This window comes from Mus caroli, unplaced genomic scaffold (assembly GCF_978045245.1).
Source record: "Mus caroli unplaced genomic scaffold, Mus_caroli_1 scaffold_6, whole genome shotgun sequence".
Classification (NCBI taxonomy): Eukaryota; Metazoa; Chordata; class Mammalia; order Rodentia; family Muridae; genus Mus; species Mus caroli.
In genome coordinates this window covers 74161198-74185523 of record NW_028227261.1, presented here as the reverse complement: position 1 = coordinate 74185523, position 24326 = coordinate 74161198, and the positions used below count along the sequence as shown (strand labels likewise).

Sequence of the window (24326 nt, the reverse complement as noted above, 5' to 3'; positions counted from 1 at the left end):
CAGATTCTGAACTAGTTTCCAGAGCATTAAGTAAGACACATTTTAACATTAGCAGGACATATCAAAAGAAACAGCTGTTAAAATACTGCTGAAACATTTCAAAGTTAGTCTCTTAGAATATCATTCACAGGCTGATAACATATTTTAAATATTTGTTCAAATTCACTAGAAAGTTACTATGCAGAGGTTATCATCTACAAATGCACACTATGTAAAACAATTTGGATAAAAAATACTTGGTACAATCTAAACAATATTAACTGAGCCGTATGCCACATTATAATAGATAAAAGCTTGTCTTAAAGTACTACCAAAAAGAATACTCAAATAGAATTTGTACAGCTATCACTGATGCCTTTAAATCTCAAGAGACTCTAAAATTCAGTTACTGTAGAGATGAATCATAAGGTCAGCCGGAAGCTGAGTGACCAGTTCAAGCAGACAGAGCTCGCCAAAAAGACTGGGGATGCTGGGACTGTTACAATGCATTGGGCTTCCATGCGAATGGAAGTGATCTTCTCAACTGGCATTCATTTAAAGGGGTACAAAGATGCCGACCAAACCCTAGAAGAGGATGTGGTCTCTTGATCTGCATTAAGACTAAGAGTTGGGTATGACTGCATATGGCTCGAATCCCAGCACTCAGGAGGCAGAGGCAGAGGTAGGTGGATGGCTGACTGTCAGTTGCAGACAAGCCATGGCAACACAGTGAGCCCCTGTCTCAGAAAAGAAAAATGAAAGAAAAAAGGAATGAATGAATGCTATCTTTGTGCCCTTTCATGTTTTCAAATGAATTTGCTATGTTAAGGTATGACAACATCATAGCACTTCACAGAGTCCATAGTACTCTAAATTATAATGCCCCCAGAGAGAGCCAAAGTCACCTCTATACTATAGTTACTATAAATATATCAATACCTTCTGAAATAGCTAATCAAAAACTTGTAATGTAAAAACACCAACGAACATAATTATCTCCCCTCCAAATTAGTATTGGCAATAATATATAATGTCAAAGACCTAATTTGCACTCTCTAGTTTAAAAAAATATGTGCACATCGAGCTTCTTCATACACTGAACAAGCAATTCAATAAAAACTGTGGCAAAATAATTTTTAAAAGTAAGATTTAAAAGAAATTAAAAGAAGACTTGGATCAGTTGTGGCCACTAACCAGAGCCAAGTCAGCCCTGAAGAGGGCTTTGTCGGATAGGCCTGACTCCTTGCAGGTGTGAGGTGAGCAGAGAAAGGCGTCTTCCTTGGCTGAAACATACCCTTCTTCTGGTGACAGCTGCAGAACATTGGTGTGGAGAAGGGGATTGTGGGAAAGAAAGAACAGCAAAGAGGGCAGAAAGTGGGAAGGGATTTAAGAGGAAGAAGAATGAAGGAATGATGAGTCTCCAAGTGGTAACATGTGACCTCAACATAGTAAGAAAGCTTTGTAGTTAGATAAATACTGATCATAACCATCTTGTCTGAAAGGAGACAGAAGCCTGTTTTCCTAGCATGCCCACCAACGACTACATGAGAACCCCTTTCTCTTCTTCTTACAAATGACAATAAAATGAATAATTTTATTATAACTGTCTCGTCATTATTTATCTGCTAAATACTCTGGCTAAATAATTCAAGGGAATCTTTTTAAGTATTAAGATATAAAAGCTGTAGAATAAAGCATTAAAGAAAATCAATGCTGTGTGTTCTCGTTCTCTCTCTCTCACAAGTGTTATCATAAAGAATGCAATTTACTTGACAAAGAATGGTTCTGAGGGCATGGTGAACTCATCCAACCTCTCTGGAACGCAGCGGAGAGCACATCTCCCCAGGCATCATTAGAATAGCTGAAGAAACTCTGAAGACACTTAAAGCTGGGCCCCTACAATCCAGGCGGACAACTTGGGGCCTTAAATCCAGCATGGCTCATAGGACCAAGAGAAACTAAAGTGTCAGGGCTACCATATACTTGAATTCCTCTACTAAACTCAGGCTGCCATTCTAAGCCACAAAGAGCTCTATATGTGTACTGTACTTTCTAATAAAAAGGAAAATACTAATTGTCTTTCCACATCACCGGCTGTCAGTAACCCATGTACAACTTTTAAAGGAAAAGCATTTTTCTTTTTCTTTTTTTTTTTAAATAGTAATCAAGTGTTTAATCTCAATAGTCAACAGAATTCATTCTTAGCAAAGGTTTTAATAAAATGTCCAATCCCAGAATATAAAGTACGGGTTGCCAGGAAAGCATTAGCTATGTCCCTTACCTATGTGACCTTGAACTGACCCCTCCCAGTCTCAGTTGGCTTCTCTACAGAGGGATGCTCTTCCTCTTTTCTTCCTCTTAGGGTTACTATGAAGCTTTATGTGCCCCCAAATTTATATTTCCTATTCATTAAGTCCCACTTAAAGTGGCAGGAATATTCATCATATGCTTCAGTGCCAACAGATTATGAAACATCAAATACTGTCTTGAACTAGCAAAAGAAAAAAGGCTATGCTTCTAAATAACTATTCTGCTCTCCTCAGCCATTCCCCTTGCATATACACAAGAAATCAATAAAATTCAAGTTCTTACAGGCAAAGGCTTGGCCACTCCTATCCGCACCATCCCTGAGGGCGCTCCCTTCAGGGCTTCCACAGCCTCTTCAAGAGTGCTGTTTTCCAGATTAATGTCATTGACAAACATGAGCCTGTCTCCTGGAAAAAGCCGTCCATCCTTTTCAGCTATGCCACCAGGCACCAGGGAACGAATGACAATTACTGTGTTTGCTGGATCGATCGGGTCCTAACAGGGCAGGAGGGTGAAAAGCAGTCAGCTCATTCAGGCGTCGGAAGTCTCTTTTACAAATGTACTTTGTTTCAAGTGTCTTACAGTTTTCATATGAGGTTCTAATGAGCACCTAGAACAAACTAATGTCTACCTCATTTTGGAAAGACCAGAGGAGTTCACCAGAAGCAATGGGAGCTTCATTTGCTACTGTCATGAACTTGACCCCTGGATTAATGCTAGATAACTTTAAGATGAAATTTGAATCTGGGGGAAACGGTCAAGTGTTTAAGTTACCGCTTGAAGCTGGATGTCAAGGGCATGAGTAACAACAGTATAGTGGATGGATATACTCTGAGGAAGGTCTTGTCCTTTACAAAGGAAGAACTACAAAAGGAAGCCATGCTCAGAGAAAGCTTGAGGTCAAGACTATTACGAGGAACACCTGTGTTCTATCAGACAGTGCTTAGCATTTCCTCTTTGCCCAGCACAAAACAATCCGGGGAAGGGTGTAGACTGCACTGAACCAATTTGTAAACAATCATAAATTTAATAAAATGATTGGAATGGTTAGAATTTGTGATATGTCCAAGTATAAATTCATCTTCCTTATTATACAGAAGAAAGAAATAGCTAATACTTTATGGATTAGTGCTAAAGTGTAAGCTGTAAATTAAGAGCATAGAAATAAAAATATTCCCCAAATGACAGAGAATATTATGATGCTCCTAATACTCTGCAATTTTTCAAGCTAAAACATAAAACAGTTCAATAAATATAATGCTAAAACAAACATTGACTACATTACTATCCTGAGCAATTAATTTGAACAAGAAAATGCTATTACTAACTGTAAAATTTTATTGTCTTTTATCTGCGAGTAACAATTTACTTTTAGAATATGGCTTCCTTATGGCAATTAGGAAAAATGGGAGATATTTACCTGATAGTCTAAAATGCTGAAGCCGAGGCCTCTGCCCCCTTTCTCCAGCTCGATGGACTGAACGCCTGCCTCCCATATGGCCAGTGGTGTTTGAATCTCCTCTGCATTCTGATCCACATCAGACATCGCCAGCATGGGATCCTCTGTCTCTGAGGACCCAATGAACTCTCCTAGATCTATATGAGGCTGAACAACAGACCAGTCATCTCTTGTATCAGAGGGAATAGCAATGACATATTGCAAGAAAACCGGGTTCCTCTGTCTGAGTCAACCAAAACACGCTCAAAATCCTAAGTCATAAAGGCATTCAAAATATAAGCTAGAATTTTCTATAAGCTTATTTAGCAGTTATGCATCTACTACACAGCTTATGTGTGACTTTCACATCTTGTGTACATTTGAGTCATCTCTACATGAAAAATAAAAAGAAGTGTGATATTGATATTAACTAAAAACAAAGCATATAACCTAAGGTGAATTCAAGAGAAAGTTGGTGTGTGTAAAGTTTTGTATTATATGCAAATAAGGTCTCTACAGTGCATAAAATATATAGATTAAGCAGGGATAATGTTAACTTCTCTCTCAGAACAAAACAAAACAAAACATATGACAACAACAACAAACCTAAAACCAGGTTAAGCCAACCCCACTTATCTGCATGAGCATGTCAAATCTAAGAAAGGTGTGTTTGTCTAGTTTGTGTGCTGCCTTTGCTTTGATATTCTATTGCACTGCCTAGAGCCATGGACGCAAACCTCCTCCTCTGCTCTCCTGTGACCACCCCACTCACTCCAAATGAACATGTTCAGGCAGGGCCATGGTGCAACCTTAGACTGGCACACAGGCTGGAATCATGTTTCTTGTTCTTTCCTGTTATGATCACCCATATGAATGATAAACTCTGTACTTTACCCTTTAAGTTACAAAATTATTCCATTGTATTGATTCCTTCAGCATAAGGTAAAAGAAATCCCTGCTTCACAATATCTGACCAGGGGTCTATGTTGCAGCACCGTCCAAAAAGGTGATTCGCTCTGTTCTTGGATATTGTGATTCAAACAGATAAGAATACGCATATAAAAAAAAATACACACCATAGAAAATTATTTGATGTGAATTGTGCGTTAACTTATGATCTCACACTAAAATGTACAAGTGAATTAAAACCCAAACATACACTAAAACACATCTTTCTATATTTTAGCTATTCATTAAATGGTTAACTACAAACCAGATGTGGCAGGGTGGGTAAGTAAAGATATGCTTTTCCATCTGTATACTACTTGCATACTTCTGCCGATTGGGGTTGAGCTAGTTCATGAAGGCACTCCAAATACACATGGTGCAGTGGTACCTCCTGTCAAGTGCAAGGCATGCTGTTGGGAGTACCTACTGTCAAGTTCACAGTGTGCAGTGTTATCTGTTGTAACTGTTTTCACCTACAGAGAGACTGTCCATGAGATGGGCAGCATCCTAACCTACATTTTACAGAAGACAAAAACAACTGAGGTTTACAAAGGAGAGGTGCCTTGTTCAGGGTAAGCATCAATTCTGATTGAACTCAAGCCCAAGCTATTTGGGTTCTAGATCTATTGTATAAGCATAGACTCTTAAAAAAAAATCGTCTTGCAGAAAATAAAAATACCTTAACATTCTAACAGTGTTAAGCATCAAATCAGCCTTCCTTCTGTAAGTCTCATACCTTTTCTGCGAGTTCAAGATCATTTATGTCCAGGCTATCCATTTCTGACAGGGCAGTGGGTGGCACAGTCCGACGGCAGCACACCATTGTCACATCTATAGGCAACTCTTTTAAAATATTGACCACATCTTGATGGTTTTCTCCAAGCAAATTTATACCATTCACCTGCAGAAAGACAGGTCCGCACAAAATAAGTTTTATAGTACAAAGGTCTGTGGGGGCGCACCATTTTCCCACAACATACATTTCTTTATGGTAATGGCTGTGGTTCTGCCTTGCTGAGACCTGCAGTTAGACCTGTGCAAGCACTTCCAAACAGGATCTGAATGTGAGCTCAGTGTCTCTCTGTACCTAGAGCTTCCTAAGTACCATGGTAAAACCCTCAGCATCTCTCTAGGTTTCATCTGTGAATGTAGGGTAGGAAGAGAGAATACAAATATTCCTAGTGGATGCAGGAGAGAAGGCTACAAAGAATTAGCATTTAATAATTTTACTAAGAAAGACTAGAAATGGCATATATAGTATGGTAAAATGTTTTTAAAACTGGAAACATTTTTTTCTATTTTTTTATCTCTGCATTTAAAAAACCATTGACAGATTGCAGAGAAACAAATACCAGTAGATAGCTACTGAGCGACAAGAATTGAGTGAGTGGGGACAGACAGGATGTGTTTGCTGTTTGTCGTTATTCTCTATGGAAGGATACAAAGGTGTCGACTATTCTAAGAACTGAATATATACTTGAAAAATAGTCATGGAAGTTTCATAGTCTCTGAAGGCTAAAATAGCATAAAACACAACAGAACAAAAAGCACCAAACGAGAACACAGGGAACTGGATCTGCAGGTTGGAATACACACACAGTATCTCTGCTTTGGACTGACTTTATGATATATTCATCACTATTAATTCTCCAGCAGCCTTTCCCAACTTGCATCAGTAGAAAGAAGGAAATCAGAATTTCTTACTTCCAAGAGCTCATCTCCACTGAAGAACTTCCCGCTGTGTCCCACAGGGCCTTCTGGTAGCACAGACCGGATGAAGTGGTGGCCTACTGTTGCCTCCAGACTTATCCCCAGCCCACTATTCTCACTAAACTTGCTCACATGAGCCACCTGAAATGAGAAAAATCATCACAACTCTAACATTTTTCTGGGGTTTTTTTTCCTAGTCATGTAAATATTAAGTTCATCCAAAAAAAGTAAAAAAAAAAAAAAAAAAAACTTAAAAAAATCTTATTGTAGTGCTACCAGTGAAAATTATTTACGTCAAATGGCTTCACAGACCAAGATTAAAGGGATATGTCTAGCCTCAAGCACCTGAGAGCATTCTCCACAATAATTCCTATAGACCTGAGCACAGCTAACAGCCTGGAGACTGCATACCTGGGACTTGTTGCTATGCACACCATGGGGTGCCATGTGCCATTTCCCACAAATAATAACTTTACCAAACAAGACCTCTCACATCTTAAGGTGGTTGGTGAAAGGTCAGTATGAGAGTGAAGTCACGAGACTCTGAGCTGTGATGCTGAGAAGAATTCTTCTCAACCCTGAAAACCCAAATTAGAGCTCAATTCCTCTAAGAAAAGGCCAGGCTCCCACTGAAGTCGCCAGCTATCTCTGTTCCACACCCCCTCTATAATTATATTAATGCTGCCAAGTACACCGTAGGTGAGGAGAAGGCGGGGCTACTCCCATTTACCTGAGTACAGATCACAAATGATGTGGTCCTGTCGTGCAGCACGCTTCTGCTCTTAGGAGAGGACAGGACATATGCAGACAACAGGTACACAAGGGGCTCTGATATAGATGAAATGGCTTGTGGAGGGCCCACCTCTCATTTAGTTACCCCCTAAACAGCAAATGATGCTGTCCATACCAGTCACATTAACCCCACCCATGAAGTAGTGCTAAATGAAGTACTCTTCAACGGTCCTACTGTATTCCTCCTCAACTTAAGAGTTAAAATGCTCCTGGCTGTACTTACTCATTTCTTATTTGACTGTTACTTACCTGGAGTCTTTACAAACAAAGACTGATATGAAAATGAAGTGCAACATTGGCAATTCTACTTAGCAGTGAAAGCCCGAGATATCTGTACTATATATCACCTGTTTTCTTTTACCTCTTCTAACCCAGAGGCATGCGGGAATTACTATAAATATGAAAATTATACTGCATGTAGTGTTTTACTTTTGCTTTTGAATTTCCTGACATTTCAATGATGTGTGTCAACTTTGCTACCTTTAATAATAGCAAATAAATATCCAACACTGCCATAAGTGATATGAAAGCGAGGTAGAATCACAGTATCACAAAAGCTAAATGAATAAGAATGATAAAGGCAATGTCGGGTAGAGCATGGTGCACACCTGTATGTGCAGCACTAGGGAAAGGAAAGTAGAGGGGTCAGGAATGCGTGGTCCTTTGTCTATGCAGAGAACCTGAGGCCAGCCTGGGCTACGTGATGCCTTGCCTGAAGTGACTCTTTTTAACAAGGAAAGAAGGAAGGAAGGTAGGTGAGGAAAGAGGGAGGGAGGAGGAAAAGCCTACCGCTCAGTCATAGCTCATGGCAAGCTTTAACTTATTTGAAGTAAGGTGTCATTCTAGGCTGGTTCTTTCTATAAACCCCATGTGTAGAATCAGGAAACCCTTTCCTGTGTGAATATTACTCCCACCACTCTCAGAAATCCTGAGGCATGAAGGATGACACCTGAGTTCTCAACCTTGCAAACCATGTATTTCAGTCCCTTAGCAACACGACAGCTTTGAGAAACTCTGACCTCTGACCTCTCCCCAGGCCTCTTCTCAATGAGTATCATTATTTTCCCCAAGAATTTCCTGCACAGACACAGGTCGAAGTGAGAAAACAGGAAGAGCAAGCCAACCTACCACTATTTCATAGTTAATTCCCATAATCCTCTGCCACTTGGTCAGCAGGGCAGCCTCTTGCTGCACATCTTCAGCTTCTTCCAGCTCAGCTGACAACAGTGGAAACCCTGAAACAGTCGAAGTCCTAAAGTCAGTACCAGCACACAAGACTCACCTTCTCCACCAGGAAGGTGGGGCAAATCCTTCCTATTGTACTTTATCAGACTCTTCATAGGTTCCCTCATATTTTATTGAATTTTAATTTTCTAATTTAGACTAATGTTTGCATGCGCAACAGTATTCCTTTTTAATGGACAGCTTTTAAGCTTATCTAGACTTTCCATTCAAATCTCCATACATTTTCTAATGTTCTTTAAAAGAATAAGGATTGCAGTAAAACTGTGGTTAGGAGAAAAGGAGACTATGATATCACTTCACAGACATACCAAATAAATTATAACAGACAACCCTATCACCAGGAAAATATATATAAAAGTATGAAAAAATGAAGAAATGAGAATGTGTATCAAGATAAAAACCTGTAGTCAGAATCTCACTAGTCAGCCAAAAAAAAAAAAAAAAAAAAGGAAAAAAGAAAAAAAAAAAAAGCCCTCAAGCCAGTAAGAAAGGCAACAAGGAAGCGACATACATATTCGTGACTACAGAATGTGGAGCTGAAAGCTGGCCCTGACTGAGGAGCATCTCTGCTACTGAGCTATAGCCCTAGCCCTACAACGTGCACAACTAGCCCTACAATAGATGCAACCAGCCCTACAGCATGTACAACTGACCCTACAGCACATACAACTAACCCTACATCACACACCAGTAGCCCTCCAACATATACAATGTCACTTGGTGCTTACTCATAAATGCTTTCTCTTTAAAACCTCTATTCCTTTACAGTCTTTACATTACTTTAAGGAATATTTGAGAGTTCTGATTTTTACCAGTTACCTTGTCTCTCATTTCAGGCTCATCATACTTTAGTTAATGATTCTGAACTTGTCTCAAAAAACTGGACAAAGTTGATAACTATTTTTAAAGGTCTGGTCATATGCAAAGTCCTAGGTTCAATGTCTAGCTTAGAGAAAAAAGCCAAACAGGACTGGAAAGTATCCCTGTGAAATCCCTGTGTTTTCTGTCCAAATTAAAATTTAGTTGTGAGGGGTAACAACCAACAGTGAGCTGGGTGCATAAGGGATCTTTAACCCTACTTCTGGGAGCAGAGATCATTTCCCCCAGTTCACCTTCAACTGTATGTGTGTGTTTGTGTGTGTGTGTGTGTTCACACAGCTTGACAGGAATATAATGGGGGATTATAAATGGAATGCAGGCAATCAGATGACACCATCTGAGATTCACATTCATCCACCCAGCCCACGCCATGCCATTCTTATCTTCCACCTGCCTCCAGACTACATTTCAGAACTTTGAAAACACAAACAAAAAGCCAGAGCGCCATCTTCTCCAACACTGGCGCTGAGGCAAGTGATGATCCTGAAGCATCACCATCCTCTAGAAAGGCAGTGGCATCCCCCCCTGCCAGGATGGACACACCAGGTACATTAGAACCACCTCCAGGGTTCTTTATTTACTTATTTATTTTAAATAGCTCAAGAACTGTTGACTGTAAGCCTGAAGGTGCAGATATCCCTCCACACACATATGCAAGTTTCTCATTAGCTGCCTTTCTGCAACAAAATCGATGTTTCTGCATCTTCCACATAACCCCTCATGCTCATCCTCACTTCCTATTTAAAGTCATGTTCTAAGTATTTTTATCACCTCCCCAACTCTTGATATTTACTTTAGCCCAAGTATTTTCTTTACTAATTAGTGTAAAAAATGGCAGAATGTAATTAATATGTATGAACACTACACATTTTCCTTCCAGGATATCATAACATATACAAAATGTCTTTAAATAATAAAAGTAAACTAAAACTTTCCACAGCAGAGGAAATAATAATGAGGCCACAGACAGAGTAAAGATGCTTCTGAACAGCGGAATCCATTCTAGCAGACAGGAACAGTTTCCCGCTTGTTCAATGGCTTTAAGTCACCAAATACCCAGCAAGAAGACCAGGGAAAGAGGCAGGAGACAAGGCATAAAAAGAGGGCAAATTTGGTGTGAACTATGATAAAACACTGCATCCTAGCAAACCTACAGTGAGAATTCTTAGATGGCCTGAACAATTCTCTGTAAAACTGTTATCAAGCCCAGTTTCAGGAAGAAGTGGTAGTGTATCCTGAAATCCATCACTCAGGAGCCAGCCTGGGCCACGTAGCAAGCAAGACCTTGCCTCAGAAAACAAACAATGGACAGAATCAAAATTCCCAAACAAACAAACAAACAAAAACACCGCATGTTTCCATTCCTAAAAATTCTAAGAGTTTCTGTGTTTGTTTTTAAATACTTCATATTTTACTATTGTTTCACAGTTGGGTGTTCAACTGTCAAGTATACATAAACAGTAAGTTAAAACTACACATATTACCAAATGATATCTCAAGAGTAAGTCTGGTGTGTGAGTGAGTGTGAGTGTGTGTGTGAGTGTGTGTGTGTGTGTGTGTGTGTGTGTATGTGTGCATGTGTGTGCATATGTCAGAGAACAAACTGATTCTGCATGAAAATTAACAAACAACAAATAAATTAATTATTTTAACCTTAAAAAGCACTTGGTTCTATTGATAAATACAAATTTATCAACCTCCTCTTTCCCAAGAAGTTAGTAGCATATTTATAATGGTCTTAGTAACTTAGACTATCATAAAGACTTAATCTCTTTGCAAGCATTCTGTCTAAAACATAATGAAATCCTGAGCCTGGTTCTAAGTGTTACCTTCTTCTTCAATTGGTAATATGCTGGCATTTCTCTTCAATGATAAAGATTCTTCATCCTTTTCACAATTTTCTTAAATATAAAAGTATTTTAAGTTAAATAAATTAAATAGTTAAATATTATCTAATAAAATAGAAAATAAAACCATTTGAATTTTTCTAAACCCATGTTACTTGTCTGAACCACCAATTAGAGTTAATTTTGAAGAGACCACCTCCACAGTAACCGTATGAACTTAATGTCTTCCTGTAAGTGGGCTAGGACTTTCTGGAAACCTGTCTGCCCATCTGCTACGAATGCTTGACACAGTGGGAAGCACAAAGCTCACAGTGTTAGCAATAAAACACCTTCCAGGTAACAGCCTCTCACTGCTGAGTGTTTCCATCGTTTGCAGGGACACTCCTGGAGAATCACCAGAACCTTGTGGTCAGCTAGATCAGCCATATACCGTGTAAAACAACAAAGAAGTCCATTTCAATTAGGGCAGACTGGCACCTGAAGTGCACGGGAAGCTATCCTCACACTTGCACACATCACTGTGCATGCTTGCTTATATACAAATGCAGGTGCTCGGACACATACACACACACACACACACAGCCCTCATATGCCTCCCCAGAGATCCTAAAGGCATCAAACACAACTGTATCCCCACCCTGAAGAGAAAGTCTTGATGACACCCAAATTAAAGTCAGGACAGAAAGAAAGAAGAGCCTATCTCCAATTGAAAAACAATAACAGTATGCCTGTTTTACTCAGGAGCCCAATCTAAAGCAAATGAGTAAACCCATGGTTCCAACTAATACCAAAATATTTTTCTACAACTTTTCTACAAAAAGCACTTTAGAGTTAGAAGACAATGTTAAGAAAATACAAAGGTCTTTACCAGCTGGGAAGTCCACATCTTTTGCGGTATCTTCTCTTGACGTAAGCTCTGCTTCCTGACTTGCTCCCTTCCTCATCAATGTCAGACGCACTGTCTGCCCTGTGTGACGTAACACCTCTACTGCTTGTTGGTTGGTAAAACCCTGAAGGTTGGTGCCATCGACCTGTAATAACAAGATATATTAAAAATCAAAAGCATTTTTGCATTGCTAATGCAAAATGTGTATTTATCACTTAGCAGTGAGTAATGATCAGGGAATGAATATTTCTCTCACTGGGAAATGGCCACAACAGCCTAACACACACTGTGTCCAGGAGTAATGATGGTTTTCTCAAGACTATCCCAAGGGTTGCACTGCTTTCTACAGATTCTGTGGTATAGGCTCAGGGTGTGACTATTAAGGTCATTTCTCTAACTCCATAGGTGATCCCGATGCACAGTCAAACTTGGAAATGAGTACCTTGGGGGATCAAGGGCAGAAGGCAGTGAGGAAAACACTCCCCCAAGACACTGTTGTGTACTTACGGTACTTTACATTGCCTGCAAACAAGAAAGGTGAAAACTTTAAAACTCATAGACTCAGCAGATGAATAAAATGCTGTGAGATCCAGACTACCATTCTCTACCACAGTGCAGCCTAACTATAACTGTTATGAAAAGGAAATACTAAAACTTCAAATTAATCATTTGAAAATAATGTTTTAATTATCTGTACATATGTATATAAATATGAAGACACATCTACAGTCTACATATAACAAATGGAACAGTATATGACATCTGGATATACAGAAGAACCAGAGAGGAAATGAATACTTAAATTATTTTTACTGGTGGGAATAGTCAGGCAAAGATCTAGAGACCTGGCCTGTGAAAGACAGTCTCACATGCTGGCTACTGGACTTTCGTACAGTCCTGCTAAGTTACATGGCAATGGGAACACTGGCACCTGACTCTATTCTTCTCTATTCTTCCCCATAACAGATCTTCTGATTTCCTTTTGCAAAGATTAACAAATTAGAATAACAGAGAAAAGACTGCAACAGAGTCATAAGCAAGGGGGAAAAGTTCCTATACCAGTAACTGAAGGAACTTCTAAATCTGGTCTAGAAACAAAGGCCTAATTTTCATGTGCTCATCTGGTCAAAGAAGAAGTGTTAATAAAAATAAAACCATGTTCTCTCATTAAAAAGAGGTGGTCCCTGGCTCAGGAGATGGCTTACTTGGTAAAACATTTGCTGAGAAAGTATGAGAACATAAACTCAATCCCCTAGAACCCATGCACAAGAGCTAGGACAGGACTGAAGTGATGGGTCAGCAGATAAGGATGCTTTCTGTCAACTCTGACATCCTAGGTTGGATCATCAAGACCCATTTAGTGAAAGAAGAGAATGGGGTCCAGCAAGTTGTGCTCTGACCCCTGCTTACCATGGCACAGGAAAGGCACAGAGAGGATCAATCAGCAAGTCCCAGGTTTAGTAACAGAGACTGAAGATGGTCGTGAAGATCCCAATTGTGGAAGACATGAGAGCAACGTCTCCACATTTATGGGCATTCTACACACAAATGCACACACATACATACAAAATCTCAGAGTCTCACACACACACACACATGTACACACACACACAGTGGAGGTGGACTAATGGTACATAGGATACCAAATAGACAACAATAATACTTAAACATAGATACATGAAAATTTGTGTGTGTGTGTGTGTTATGCCCGTGGAGCCCAGAAGAGGGTATTGGATCTCTTGATGCTTGGAGTTACTGTCATTTGTAGCCATGTGATGTGACATAGGTGCTGAGACTGAACTCCAGTGCACAAGAAGAGTAATCTCTACTACTGAGCACTTTCACATTCGCAGTTGCTAGCACTGCTCTTTCTGGCCTCTAGACCAGGCTAACCTCAAAAGCACAGAGATCTGCCTGTCTCTACACCACCAAACCTTGTTTTGTTTTGTTGGTTGGTTTTGTATTTTGTTAGGTAGTTATTTAACTCTGATCACATTATATGCTCTTTAAGCTTCAAAGACAAGTTTTGCTAAAACAGACAGACATGCTATAATATGTCTGTTATCATAGTAATAAAAAAATCAAAATGGGAGGCAGGCATGGTAGTACAATCTTTTAAATCCCAGCACATGAAGGCAGGGAGGAAGATCACCATGAGTTCAGGGATATTCTGGACTATTTAGTGTCAGAATAGCATAGGCTATAAAGTGAGACAGTGTCTTAGACAACTTTAAACACAAAACAAAACAGCCCAACTCTGAACACTGAAACACCCCCCCCCCCAATTCTTCAAATGCACAAAACTTTATACAGCAAGTGGTTCTTCTAAAATCATTTTCTATCTCTCTTTTAAAAAGAAGTTTCACCAAGAAAAACTTTGTACAAAGAATTCTGTTTAAGCATGTATATAAAAATGCATTTGCTTCTGTTTTCAAATCATGGCAAATTAAGTTTTAAAATATATTTATTACCCAATGCCACAAGATGGGTACCAGCAAAGAAAATCTGCTTAAACAAACTAGATTTTAAACTATACTTCTACTAAGATTCTTAATAATGTCATCACAACATGGAAAGAAGGCACCTGCTTCCCAAGAGCTCCAGTTCACGATGCTTTGTACTAGGGTACATGGAGGCTAGTATTATTATTAATAGAGCATGAAAGGTAATTAACTTGAAATCCCAAAGTTTCATAGAAATAAACAACTTACAGCCTGATTACATAACAAGTCCAGGCAGGGAAAACACCAGTCCAGAATCTGTATTTAACTATGACCAGGCTTGATGACAGAAAAGCTATGGTGTCAGCTTCGACTCAGCGGTACCACAGAAGAGAGTGACACAAGTAGGTGCAAAGTTGAACAGCCTCTGCTGATCAGGGAAACACAAGCACTGCTCTGTTAACATGTAATGCAGGTGCCACAACCAGCCAGAGAACTCATGGAGAAGAAACAGAAGTCACGCAGCTGAGAAAACCTGCTTCCCTCACATACCCCATGTGGCTTGCCAAACCACCCTCCAACAACCTCTATCTACTGACAAGAAACTGAGAATCTATTTCTGTCACAGAGTATTAAAGACAGCATCTGACATTTCTCATTATCAATCACAATTCTATGCTGCTTGCAACAGTGTGTCACTAAATAACTAATAGGGATTATGATTTTGTCTGTTGACAAGAGTACCTAGCATTTTAAGAGAAAAAGAGCCCCTTTATCAAATGATTGTCACAAAGAATGCCAATATGGAAGAGTTTGGTGGGGGTGGTGGGGTCCACTGGCAATTTCCTATCCTTGTACTGTACAAAGAAAACGCTAGAGGTCCACAGAAGACAGTCTGTAAAGGAAGACCAAAGTAGCTAAAAAATTACAAAATAAATGCTTACTCAAAATAGTATATAATTCTTAATCTTCTCAGCACCTCAATAAATACAAATTAAAAATAAGTCGGGCGTGGTGGCGCACGCCTTTAATCCCAGCACTCGGGAGGCAGAGGCAGGCGGATTTCTGAGTTCGAGGCCAGCCTGGTCTACAAAGTGAGTTCCAGGACAGCCAGGGCTACACAGAGAAACCCTGTCTCGAAAAAACAAAAAAAAAAAAAAAAAAAAAATTAAAAATAGATCATAGCTTCAATATCTGCTGTCAAAACAAAGCCAGAACAAATAAAGTCTATAATTGTAAAACTGCAACTAGGAGTGAAGGAAATATTACCAATTTATAGGAAGGCCACCAGAGGGTGATGCTTGGCACAGAATGAACACATGGCCAATGGGAAAGCCACAAGAAGATGATGCTTTGCATAAAAGGAGCACATGGTCAAGAGCTCCCATAATGCTTCCCTGGGGTGAAGGCATTTCTAAATTAGAAAGTAATTAGAATATAGGTGACAGTGAAGACATTCTCATTAAAAGCAAGAGAAGACTTAGGGAAAGTACACCTCCCCTTTGTGAGGACATTTCTTTAATCACCTACTTGGCTAAGAGGAAGTCATCTTTGAGGATCATTTTCATAGGAACAAAAACAGTGACAACCTGGAGGGAAGCTACTGTGACACTTAGAAATCTGAAATAAATCTACTTCATCAGTAAACATTTTTCTAGTAGAATATACTAATACAGCCAGACCTGTATCAGCATCTGGGAGGGTCTCATGTGGTTCTCTGAAGAGTACTTCAAGGGATGTTATATTTCATCCTAAGGTAATGCACTTGAATCAAGAAGCTTGCTAAAGGTGGACCAATGGATAGGCCAAAACAGACAGAAAAATCCATGAATCTCAATCCTACTCAAAGAACTGTAGGGAACTGAGGAAAGCTGTGAATGGGAACGCCTTCCACAGGGAAGAGCACACAGACTGGCTGCCCAGTTCCAAATGGCCAGCCCTGCAAATGTGCATAGGTGCCTAGGCAGCACTGTACAAACTAAACAGATTCTAGTGAGGAATATGAATATATGTACATATGTGCTTGCATTGATATTTAGTTTAAAAATGCATGAATTTAAAGGAGACAAGGGCAGGTTTATGAGACGCTTTAGTGAAAGAAGGAAGGGGAAGAGAGTGCAAACACATCCTCATAAAACCGTGTGTGTGAATGTTCACAGGAGTGTTATCTCTAAGAGACAACAAATGAAAATACCACTATGGCTGCACTGACGAGAAGGTAAGTGTGTGCAATGAAAGAAAATGGAAACTGACTCTACTACATAGATGAACCTTGAAAAACTGTATGCTAAATAAAGCAGTTAATTACAATGGACCAAATCCTATGTTGTTGTTCTTAATAGGAAATGTCCCAGGAAAAGTACAAAGACAGAATGTAGACCCCAGACTCTATAAGAAGATAGAGAAAGTAGGGAGCAAGGAATACAGTAATGAAAGTCTTCTACAACTGAATGCAGTGCTGATTGTCCAACATGGGAAATATATGAATAGTCACCGAATTGTACAATTTAAAGGTATAAGTTATAGAATATATAAATTACTTATCATAATGCTTATTTGAAACACTATCTAATTGAAGTGACATAGTAGAAAGAAAGTGTGTATTTTAAACTGAAGATTATTGTGCTTCATAGTTTTATGCCAACTTGTCCCAAGCTGTAGTCATCTGAAAGGAAGGAACCTCAGTGAGAAAATGCCTCCAGAAGATGGCACTGTAGGCAATTCAGTAGAGCATTTTATAAATTAATGAATTATGGGGGAGGGCCCATCCCGAGCTGGTGGTCCTGGATTCTGTAAGAATGCTGAGCAAGTCACGAGGAATAAGGAAGCCAATAAGCAGCACTCTTCCCCAGCCTCAGCATCAGCTCCTCTCTCCAGGTTCTTAATGTCTGAGGCTCTGTCCTGACTTCCTTCAATGATAAGACTATGCTGTAGAAAGGTAAGCCAAGGGAACCCTTTCCTCTCCTGTCAGAATGCGGTCCAAGAATGGAGTCGTGTGAGAAGTCTTAGCACCTATGAGAACTCTCCAAGAAATCCAAACAGAAGTCTTCTGACCTCAGTTTCTTAAAAACATTGAATCGTCCTTAGAATATGTTTTCCTGCTCCTCCCCAGCATCGCCAATAGGAGTAAGTTTAACTGCAGATACTCATTATTGCTTGCTCTTGTTATTCAATTAAATGTTTACACTACCACTGTATATGCCTCTGGATAAAACTGTTTTTGCCACATATAGTTTGTCCTTGTGTTGTATACAGCTTGAACTCTTAACAACTTTACTCAGGAGGCCTCTCTTAATTCTCAGAGTACAAAGTTTGGTACCACTGGGAGGCAGAGGCAGGTGGATTACTGAATTCGAGGCCAGCCTGGTCTACAGAGTGAGTTCCAGGACAGCCAGAGCTATACAGAGAAACCCTGTCTCAAACAAACAAACAAACAAACAAACAAACAAAAAAATTCTCAGAGTACAAACTGTCTGATGCTCTGAATAAATCTCACTATTGCATGAGACTTTAGTCTGCCTCATTTCTCCCAGGTCCTACCACCTTTAGAGTGGTAAACACTTCCCACGCTGCTTTTAGTCACGGTGGTTTCTCAGTAGCAACGGTAACCTTAACTGGGATAACTGTACAGGGATCCATGCTGTCTCTTCATTCTCTCCATCACTCTCAAAATGAAAACGGGGCAGTGGCTCATTTCCACTTGTGGTGAGATAGAGATGCACTGAGAAAGTCTTCACAGCTATTACCCAAGTAGGTGGGAAGCTCAACTTAATCTTTCAATTGGACTTCAAAAGATAGATACAGTTAAGAATTCCCAGCTGTAATGCCAGGAACGCTCTGGGAGACATACTATATAGACTTTCCAAGGTCAGAGGTAATACTCCTTAATCCTTTTTTCCCTAAACTGTCATAGAAAATATGCAACAACAGCAACAACAACAACAAAAACTTACCAATTTAGCTTCTTCTAATCATCAAATTCCTAGTGGTAAATGTTTCCGACTGGTTTGTAGCAACCTTTAGGGTTTTTCATCGTGTCCACGAATCAGTGTCATACTGAATGACAATTCTCACCATCTGACTCCACAGCCCCAGAGCCACCACTCCCACCTGCATTTCTCTGACAAGTTTGGATCCTGACATTGGGATGGGATGACACATTTGTCTCCAAACCTCGTTTATTTAAGTTAGCACACTGTCCTCAAGACTGACTAAAATTGTAGCATGTGACAGAATTTCCTTGTTTAGCAGGTCAAAAATCAAGACATTCCATCTTTATACTACCTTTTTTGTTTAGCCTGCTGTCTACCAACAGGATCTGGGCTATTCTTTGGCTTGTGCTATGTGACAAACAGTGTTGTGACAAAGGAATCTTTAATCAGTCAGCATTTGCCACCAATGTCTTCAAAATGATATTAAAATAAACACTGGCAATGAGAAAGATCTTCTAGTTACAGAAGTTTAGACAGAGAGAGTAAACAAACAGGTTTCCTACTGGCAGGGCATCTAACAGTCTTTAGTTTTCCTATGTGAACTGGAAATCCTACGAAATCATATCATCTTCAGGTTTCCCTGTGTGGTTAACCTAAATTAGTTTCTACATCACAGAGCAGTTTGAAGAAGCTATTATCCACTGAAGAGCGGGCTACTTTTCTCTTAACTACCTAAACTGGCCATATACTTAAAGCACTGACTTCACTACAATACCATAATGAACAGATCAAAGACTTCTGGATTTATTTCACTCCTAAATCCTTGTAGAACTAAAAGGAGCTGACCTACATGACAGTGTCATTCTGCAAGGTTTAAAAAAAATACCTGTAACTGGAAATCCGGCTATAGTAAACACCAGGTCTTCCTTCAGAATATACACAGGAAGATATACTGTAATTTTAGTGTAACAAATTCATTATGGCCATAATTGAAATACATCAGAAATTATATTGAAACACATTTCTATTTCTGACTTAAGGAAAGTAAAGCTTCTATCCAATGTTCCATTTAATTTCAAAATAATAAATTAGTGAATTATAAAGACAATCTCAAGCCACTAAAACTAGATTAAATGCATGGATCTGGAGTTGGGGAGATGGCTCATCAGGTAGAGTGCTTGCTGTACAAGTTTAAGGACCTATGTTGGGATCAGAGTACCCATGTGAAAAGATTGGGTATGGTGGTACACGTCTATGATCCTATTGCTAGGAGACAGAGATGTGAAGGTCCCTGGGCCATAAGGAGGTGTGGTACCCAAGGAGGGCTTAAATAATGGGGGGTGGGGGATTGTATGAATGGGACTGGAGGGGGACTGTAATCAGGATATAAAGTGAATAAATACATTAATGGGGAAAAAAATCCCTGGGCTCAGTCAGTCTAGAAAATTGGTGACCCTGTCTCAAAAATAAGGCTAGAGGAAAGAAGAAAACACACAGTGTCAACCTCTGGCCTCCATATGTGCAAACACCAGCAGACAGACACACCTGTGTGCATACACACATACACATACACACACACACACACACACACACACACCACAAATACAAACAAAAAATGTCAATGAATGCAGTTCTTTACTAAGTAAAATCAGAATGCTGGGTTCACAGCTCAGTAGGTAAACTGAGTCTCAAGCATGAGGAGCTGAGTTCAGATCCTTAGTACCCACATAAAACCCAGGCACGGCTGTGTAGTCTTTAACATCAACAAGGAGGAGCCAGAGCCAGAGCCATGCCATGGAACTCACTTGCCTGCTAGTCTAGCCAACCAATGAGCTCCAAGCTCTGTGAGAATCACTGTCCCAATAAATAAACATAGAAAACTATAGAGAAATGCACCAAACATTGACCCCTGGCCTCTGGCACACATGCACTGTACCCACACATACAAATGCATGCATACCATATATACCCAGATAGATAGATAGACAGACAGGCAGACAGATATAGATAGATAGATAGATAGATAGATAGATAGATAGATAGATAGACAGACAGACAGACAGATATAGATACATAGATAACAAATTATTTCTTCATCACAAGATTTTATGATCTACATGCATATGTGTGGATGTGGCTCTTGGTTGTTCAACACAGGTTCTAGGAACCAAACTCAGGTCCTGTGGAAGAGTATTCAGGTTCTTAACCATGAAGCCATCTTTCCAATCTCTGAGAACACAACTCTTAATCACGAAAACTGCAAAAACTATTATTAAGTGTGTAACTTACTGCTATAATTTGGTCTCCAATTTGGATTCTTCCATCATGCTCCACAGCACTGCTTTTTGTAATGCTCTTTACAAAGATTCCTGAAGGCTCTAAGATTAGAAATAAGTAATTTTTTCACTATTTATAAAGCACACACAAAGAAAAGCCATCTTCTGCCTTCTACATAAAAATCCTAATTATGACTAAGTATTTAGTGACGAGCCACACAGACATTTAGGACAAAGAATAAGGCAATTATTCAGCCTATCATATCAGAATCACCTACACCAAATTATTTCTAAGAAAGCTGTCAACAACTTTGTTCAACAACAGAAAGTATATAATGATTGAATATCTCATAAGACAGATATTAAGAGAAAATTGCAACACTTAGAAAATATTTAGGATTTAATATTACCTAATTTTTTATCTCCAATATAACCAGCAATGGTAATTCCTAGTCCTTGGACATTTTTAGTGAGTTCCACATCAAACGTCTCACTTTCATCATTTTTCTGAGTAGAAGCATCAACCTAAAGAAGTATCAATAAATATATCTTTAAATAAATCAACATGTAAGAAAGACTAAGGTCGAATTTTAAAGTCAAAGACTCCATTTCACTAAGGCATCTCTAACTGTGCTGTGCAACCTGACAATACAGACAGAACACTGCATCTTCATTCAGAAAAGAATGTAGAAAAGAAAGCTGAGCCTTCCCTCATCAGACAAACTTACTATATAGACAAAATGTTAAAGATTAAATAGCTTCCTGTTAATAAAGTATTTTCAGATATATCTATTTCTAAAGGAGCTGGGATGTTTAATGTTCAAATAAGTCATGTTTTAAATGGATATCAAAACTTTGATTTAGTGTTACCACTTAAATCCTTCTAAACATCACTTTCTAGACAGCCACCAGTAATGACCAGCTGCCATTTATTGAACAGTGTCTTGAAATATACTCGGAATTTCTTTATTTCTTACTCCTTCTAACAATCTAGAATTCCCTACATCATGTGTAGGCCAGTAAGATGTCCAATTTTATCGATCTTTCCCCAGAGGAAGAAGGCATATAAATGTTTCCAAGGACAAACATCTTGGGAGACAGAGCTCAAATTCCAACATTGTGGTTGAAGGGATCCTGTTCATAAATGATGTATAGTATGTAAGAGTATACAACATAGGGCCTCAGCTTCCACAAGAGAGTTCGCACTGTTACCTACAATTTTTACTTTATCCTAACACCATGAATATGAGTGAGTCTATCCTGCAGCCATGTTATAACTAAGCTGGTGACTTATTTTTTCAAAAAAGTAAATGGCATCAGGGATGGTTTTTACATTGCCCTTTTACATTGTTTTGCAAATTGAAGATACTCATGAAGAAAGGGTGCCTTTCAACACTGGCACCCTCCCATTCTGGAATGGTATCTGAGAAGAGCTTTCTTGGATCTAAGCCTTCTTTAATATATACTAATATAGTTACAATTAATTGCATGTTGGACCACAGGTAAAGAAGACTCCCTCAATTAAACATTAGTGAGCTGACACATGATGTTATCAATAAGCCACTGGTCCTATACATTGGTGTGATGTCAGCAGACCTTCCAGTCAACCCTACAAAAACCTCAAGGCAATGGGCTTTAATGTAATGGCCTTGCAGCTTGGGACTGATCATTGACATTTCCTGATTTATGTAAACAGTTATCTCACTGACAGACCACCTAAATGAAGTATAATTTTACAAGTAAAGTTGGATTTATTTTTCATTGCACATAATTATCTGTGCAAACTTCGCAAAAGTTTAAAGTTTAGATAATTACAAGAAAATGACAGGATAAAATCTGCTTCAATTGAAACAAATGTGTTTTCTATTTTTAATAAGTTATCCGAGTGCTATTTTAGAGGGTGGCAATTTGACTATCGAATGGTTTTAAACGGGGCACAAGCTTCAGAAATGATGATACACAGAGAATAGACACTGTCCTAAGCTTTCATTACATCAAGTAGTTTCTGGTACTGCATTCATTTATATATTGCTGAATAAAAGGTTTTGTTTTCCACAAAAGAATGGCATTTAAACACTTCCCTAAACAAGCTCGCTTTCTTCTCTCTGTAAAAATAGCAACCAAATCCAGTCCTAAAAACAACAGACTCATGAAAATCTCAAGAAGGCTAATAAAGCTTTAAAGGGTTTATGGAGGAGGTTAGCTTATTAACAAAAGAATTTACACCAACTGATTAGAGCAATTTTAATAAAAGAAAATGTGGATATTTTACACATATGAAAAATGGATACAGGATTGGAATTTGTTGGAAAATTTATCTAGAAATGGGTAGAATTTGCTTCTAAAATGATTAAGACACTTTTGGGTGTGTTTGTTTTATTTTATCCATTGTAGTCTTCTGACCTTAAACCAACTGATACTACTTTTTTTCTGTTATTTTTCCTGATATAAATTTTAACATTCAAGAATTTTGAAAATGTCCAACTTCTTTTCATGTCAAATTTAGGGCAAATATGGGACAGTACACTGATAAATCATGGGTAATGTGCCATGGCAAAACATGGCTACTGTTTTAAACAAGTATTTACAATGACAGTCACTCATCATAGTTCTGTTAATAGTCCATAGCTTACACAGATTAAAGAAATGACACAGGGATGTTCGTAAGCCTCATCCATTCCCACCATCATGGCTCCCAATCCCCATCTGCCACATAAGAAACTATTTACAGAGAAGTTAATGAAAGATTAACTTTCATGATTAGAATGATGGCCCAGTTTACAAAGAGGCTTCTAAGTAAGACAAAGATAGACTTAAATATTATAGGCAGTTGAACAGTACAACACTAAAATTTCATATGTGCTTCAAAATATCCTTATAAAATGGTTGCTTACAGAAAGTGTGAAATGACCTCCTAGAATCTTTAAGTGAGGAATTCTCAATAAATAGAACACTAGCATCTCTACACATGCTTTTTGTTCAATTCTTTTAATACATACAGGTATCAGTAAATCTAACTTTTAAATAAACATCTGAATGCTGTTTGCTTAGACCTTTATGTAGAGGAATTTTAATCCAGCAACATGGCTGCTCAGGCAAGGGTTCATATCCAAAGACCTTCTGTATTACAGTATGATCTTGATAAAATGCAGACATGTCCTTAGTACACACCTTTAATCCCAAACAATGTAGGTAAGGTTACTTGGTGTATGGAAGCAGCTATGTTTGAACATGAAGACTAATTGAGGGGCAGACAACGTGATAAATCAGAATGATTTGACAGAATGAATCAGAGATGGGATACATCCAACTCTCAATAGAATACCACAAAACAGTGATGCTATTTAAGAGCAGTGTGGAGAAAGAGAGTCAGTCAGCTGGAGTCAGTGCAGGGAGTGCAGTGCAGTGGATTTGAGTTTATTCCTGAGTTTATGAAGGTCAGTAGAAGCAGTTAAAATCAGAGAATAAGGAGCCAGGTTAGAACAAATTGGGAGAGTTAGTTTAAGGCCAAGCACAGGGATTCAATGAGAGGCTGAGAGAAGCCAGATTGAATCAGCTTAGAGGGTAGGAGTAGTTTGAGCAGAACAGCTGAGTTGAACCAGTCAGCCAAAGTTCAGAAAGAACTAGAAAGGGTGAACTTATTCCG

The 24326-nt window shown here is 38.9% G+C and overlaps 1 protein-coding gene across 11 annotated transcripts in view; it reads right to left on the bottom strand.

Moving 5' to 3' along the window:
- The window catches only part of Mpdz (multiple PDZ domain crumbs cell polarity complex component), a 147356-nt gene that overhangs the window by 74339 nt on the left and 48691 nt on the right, over window positions 1-24326 (bottom strand). For 7 of the 11 annotated variants that reach the window (XM_021161141.3, XM_029476874.2, XM_029476876.2 and 4 more), the window contains exons 9-18: window positions 21091-21205; window positions 20694-20782; window positions 12014-12176; window positions 11128-11199; window positions 8303-8409; window positions 6377-6523; window positions 5409-5573; window positions 3707-3892; window positions 2572-2781; window positions 1174-1290 (exon numbers count right to left, since the gene is read on the bottom strand). In XM_021161141.3, the coding sequence (XP_021016800.1) occupies window positions 1174-1290; window positions 2572-2781; window positions 3707-3892; window positions 5409-5573; window positions 6377-6523; window positions 8303-8409; window positions 11128-11199; window positions 12014-12176; window positions 20694-20782; window positions 21091-21205 (1371 nt within the window). The remainder of the gene's footprint in view (window positions 1-1173; window positions 1291-2571; window positions 2782-3706; window positions 3893-5408; window positions 5574-6376; window positions 6524-8302; window positions 8410-11127; window positions 11200-12013; window positions 12177-20693; window positions 20783-21090; window positions 21206-24326) is intronic. The other 4 variants (XM_029476875.2, XM_085839206.1, XM_085839205.1 and 1 more) reach the window with 1 other exon arrangement.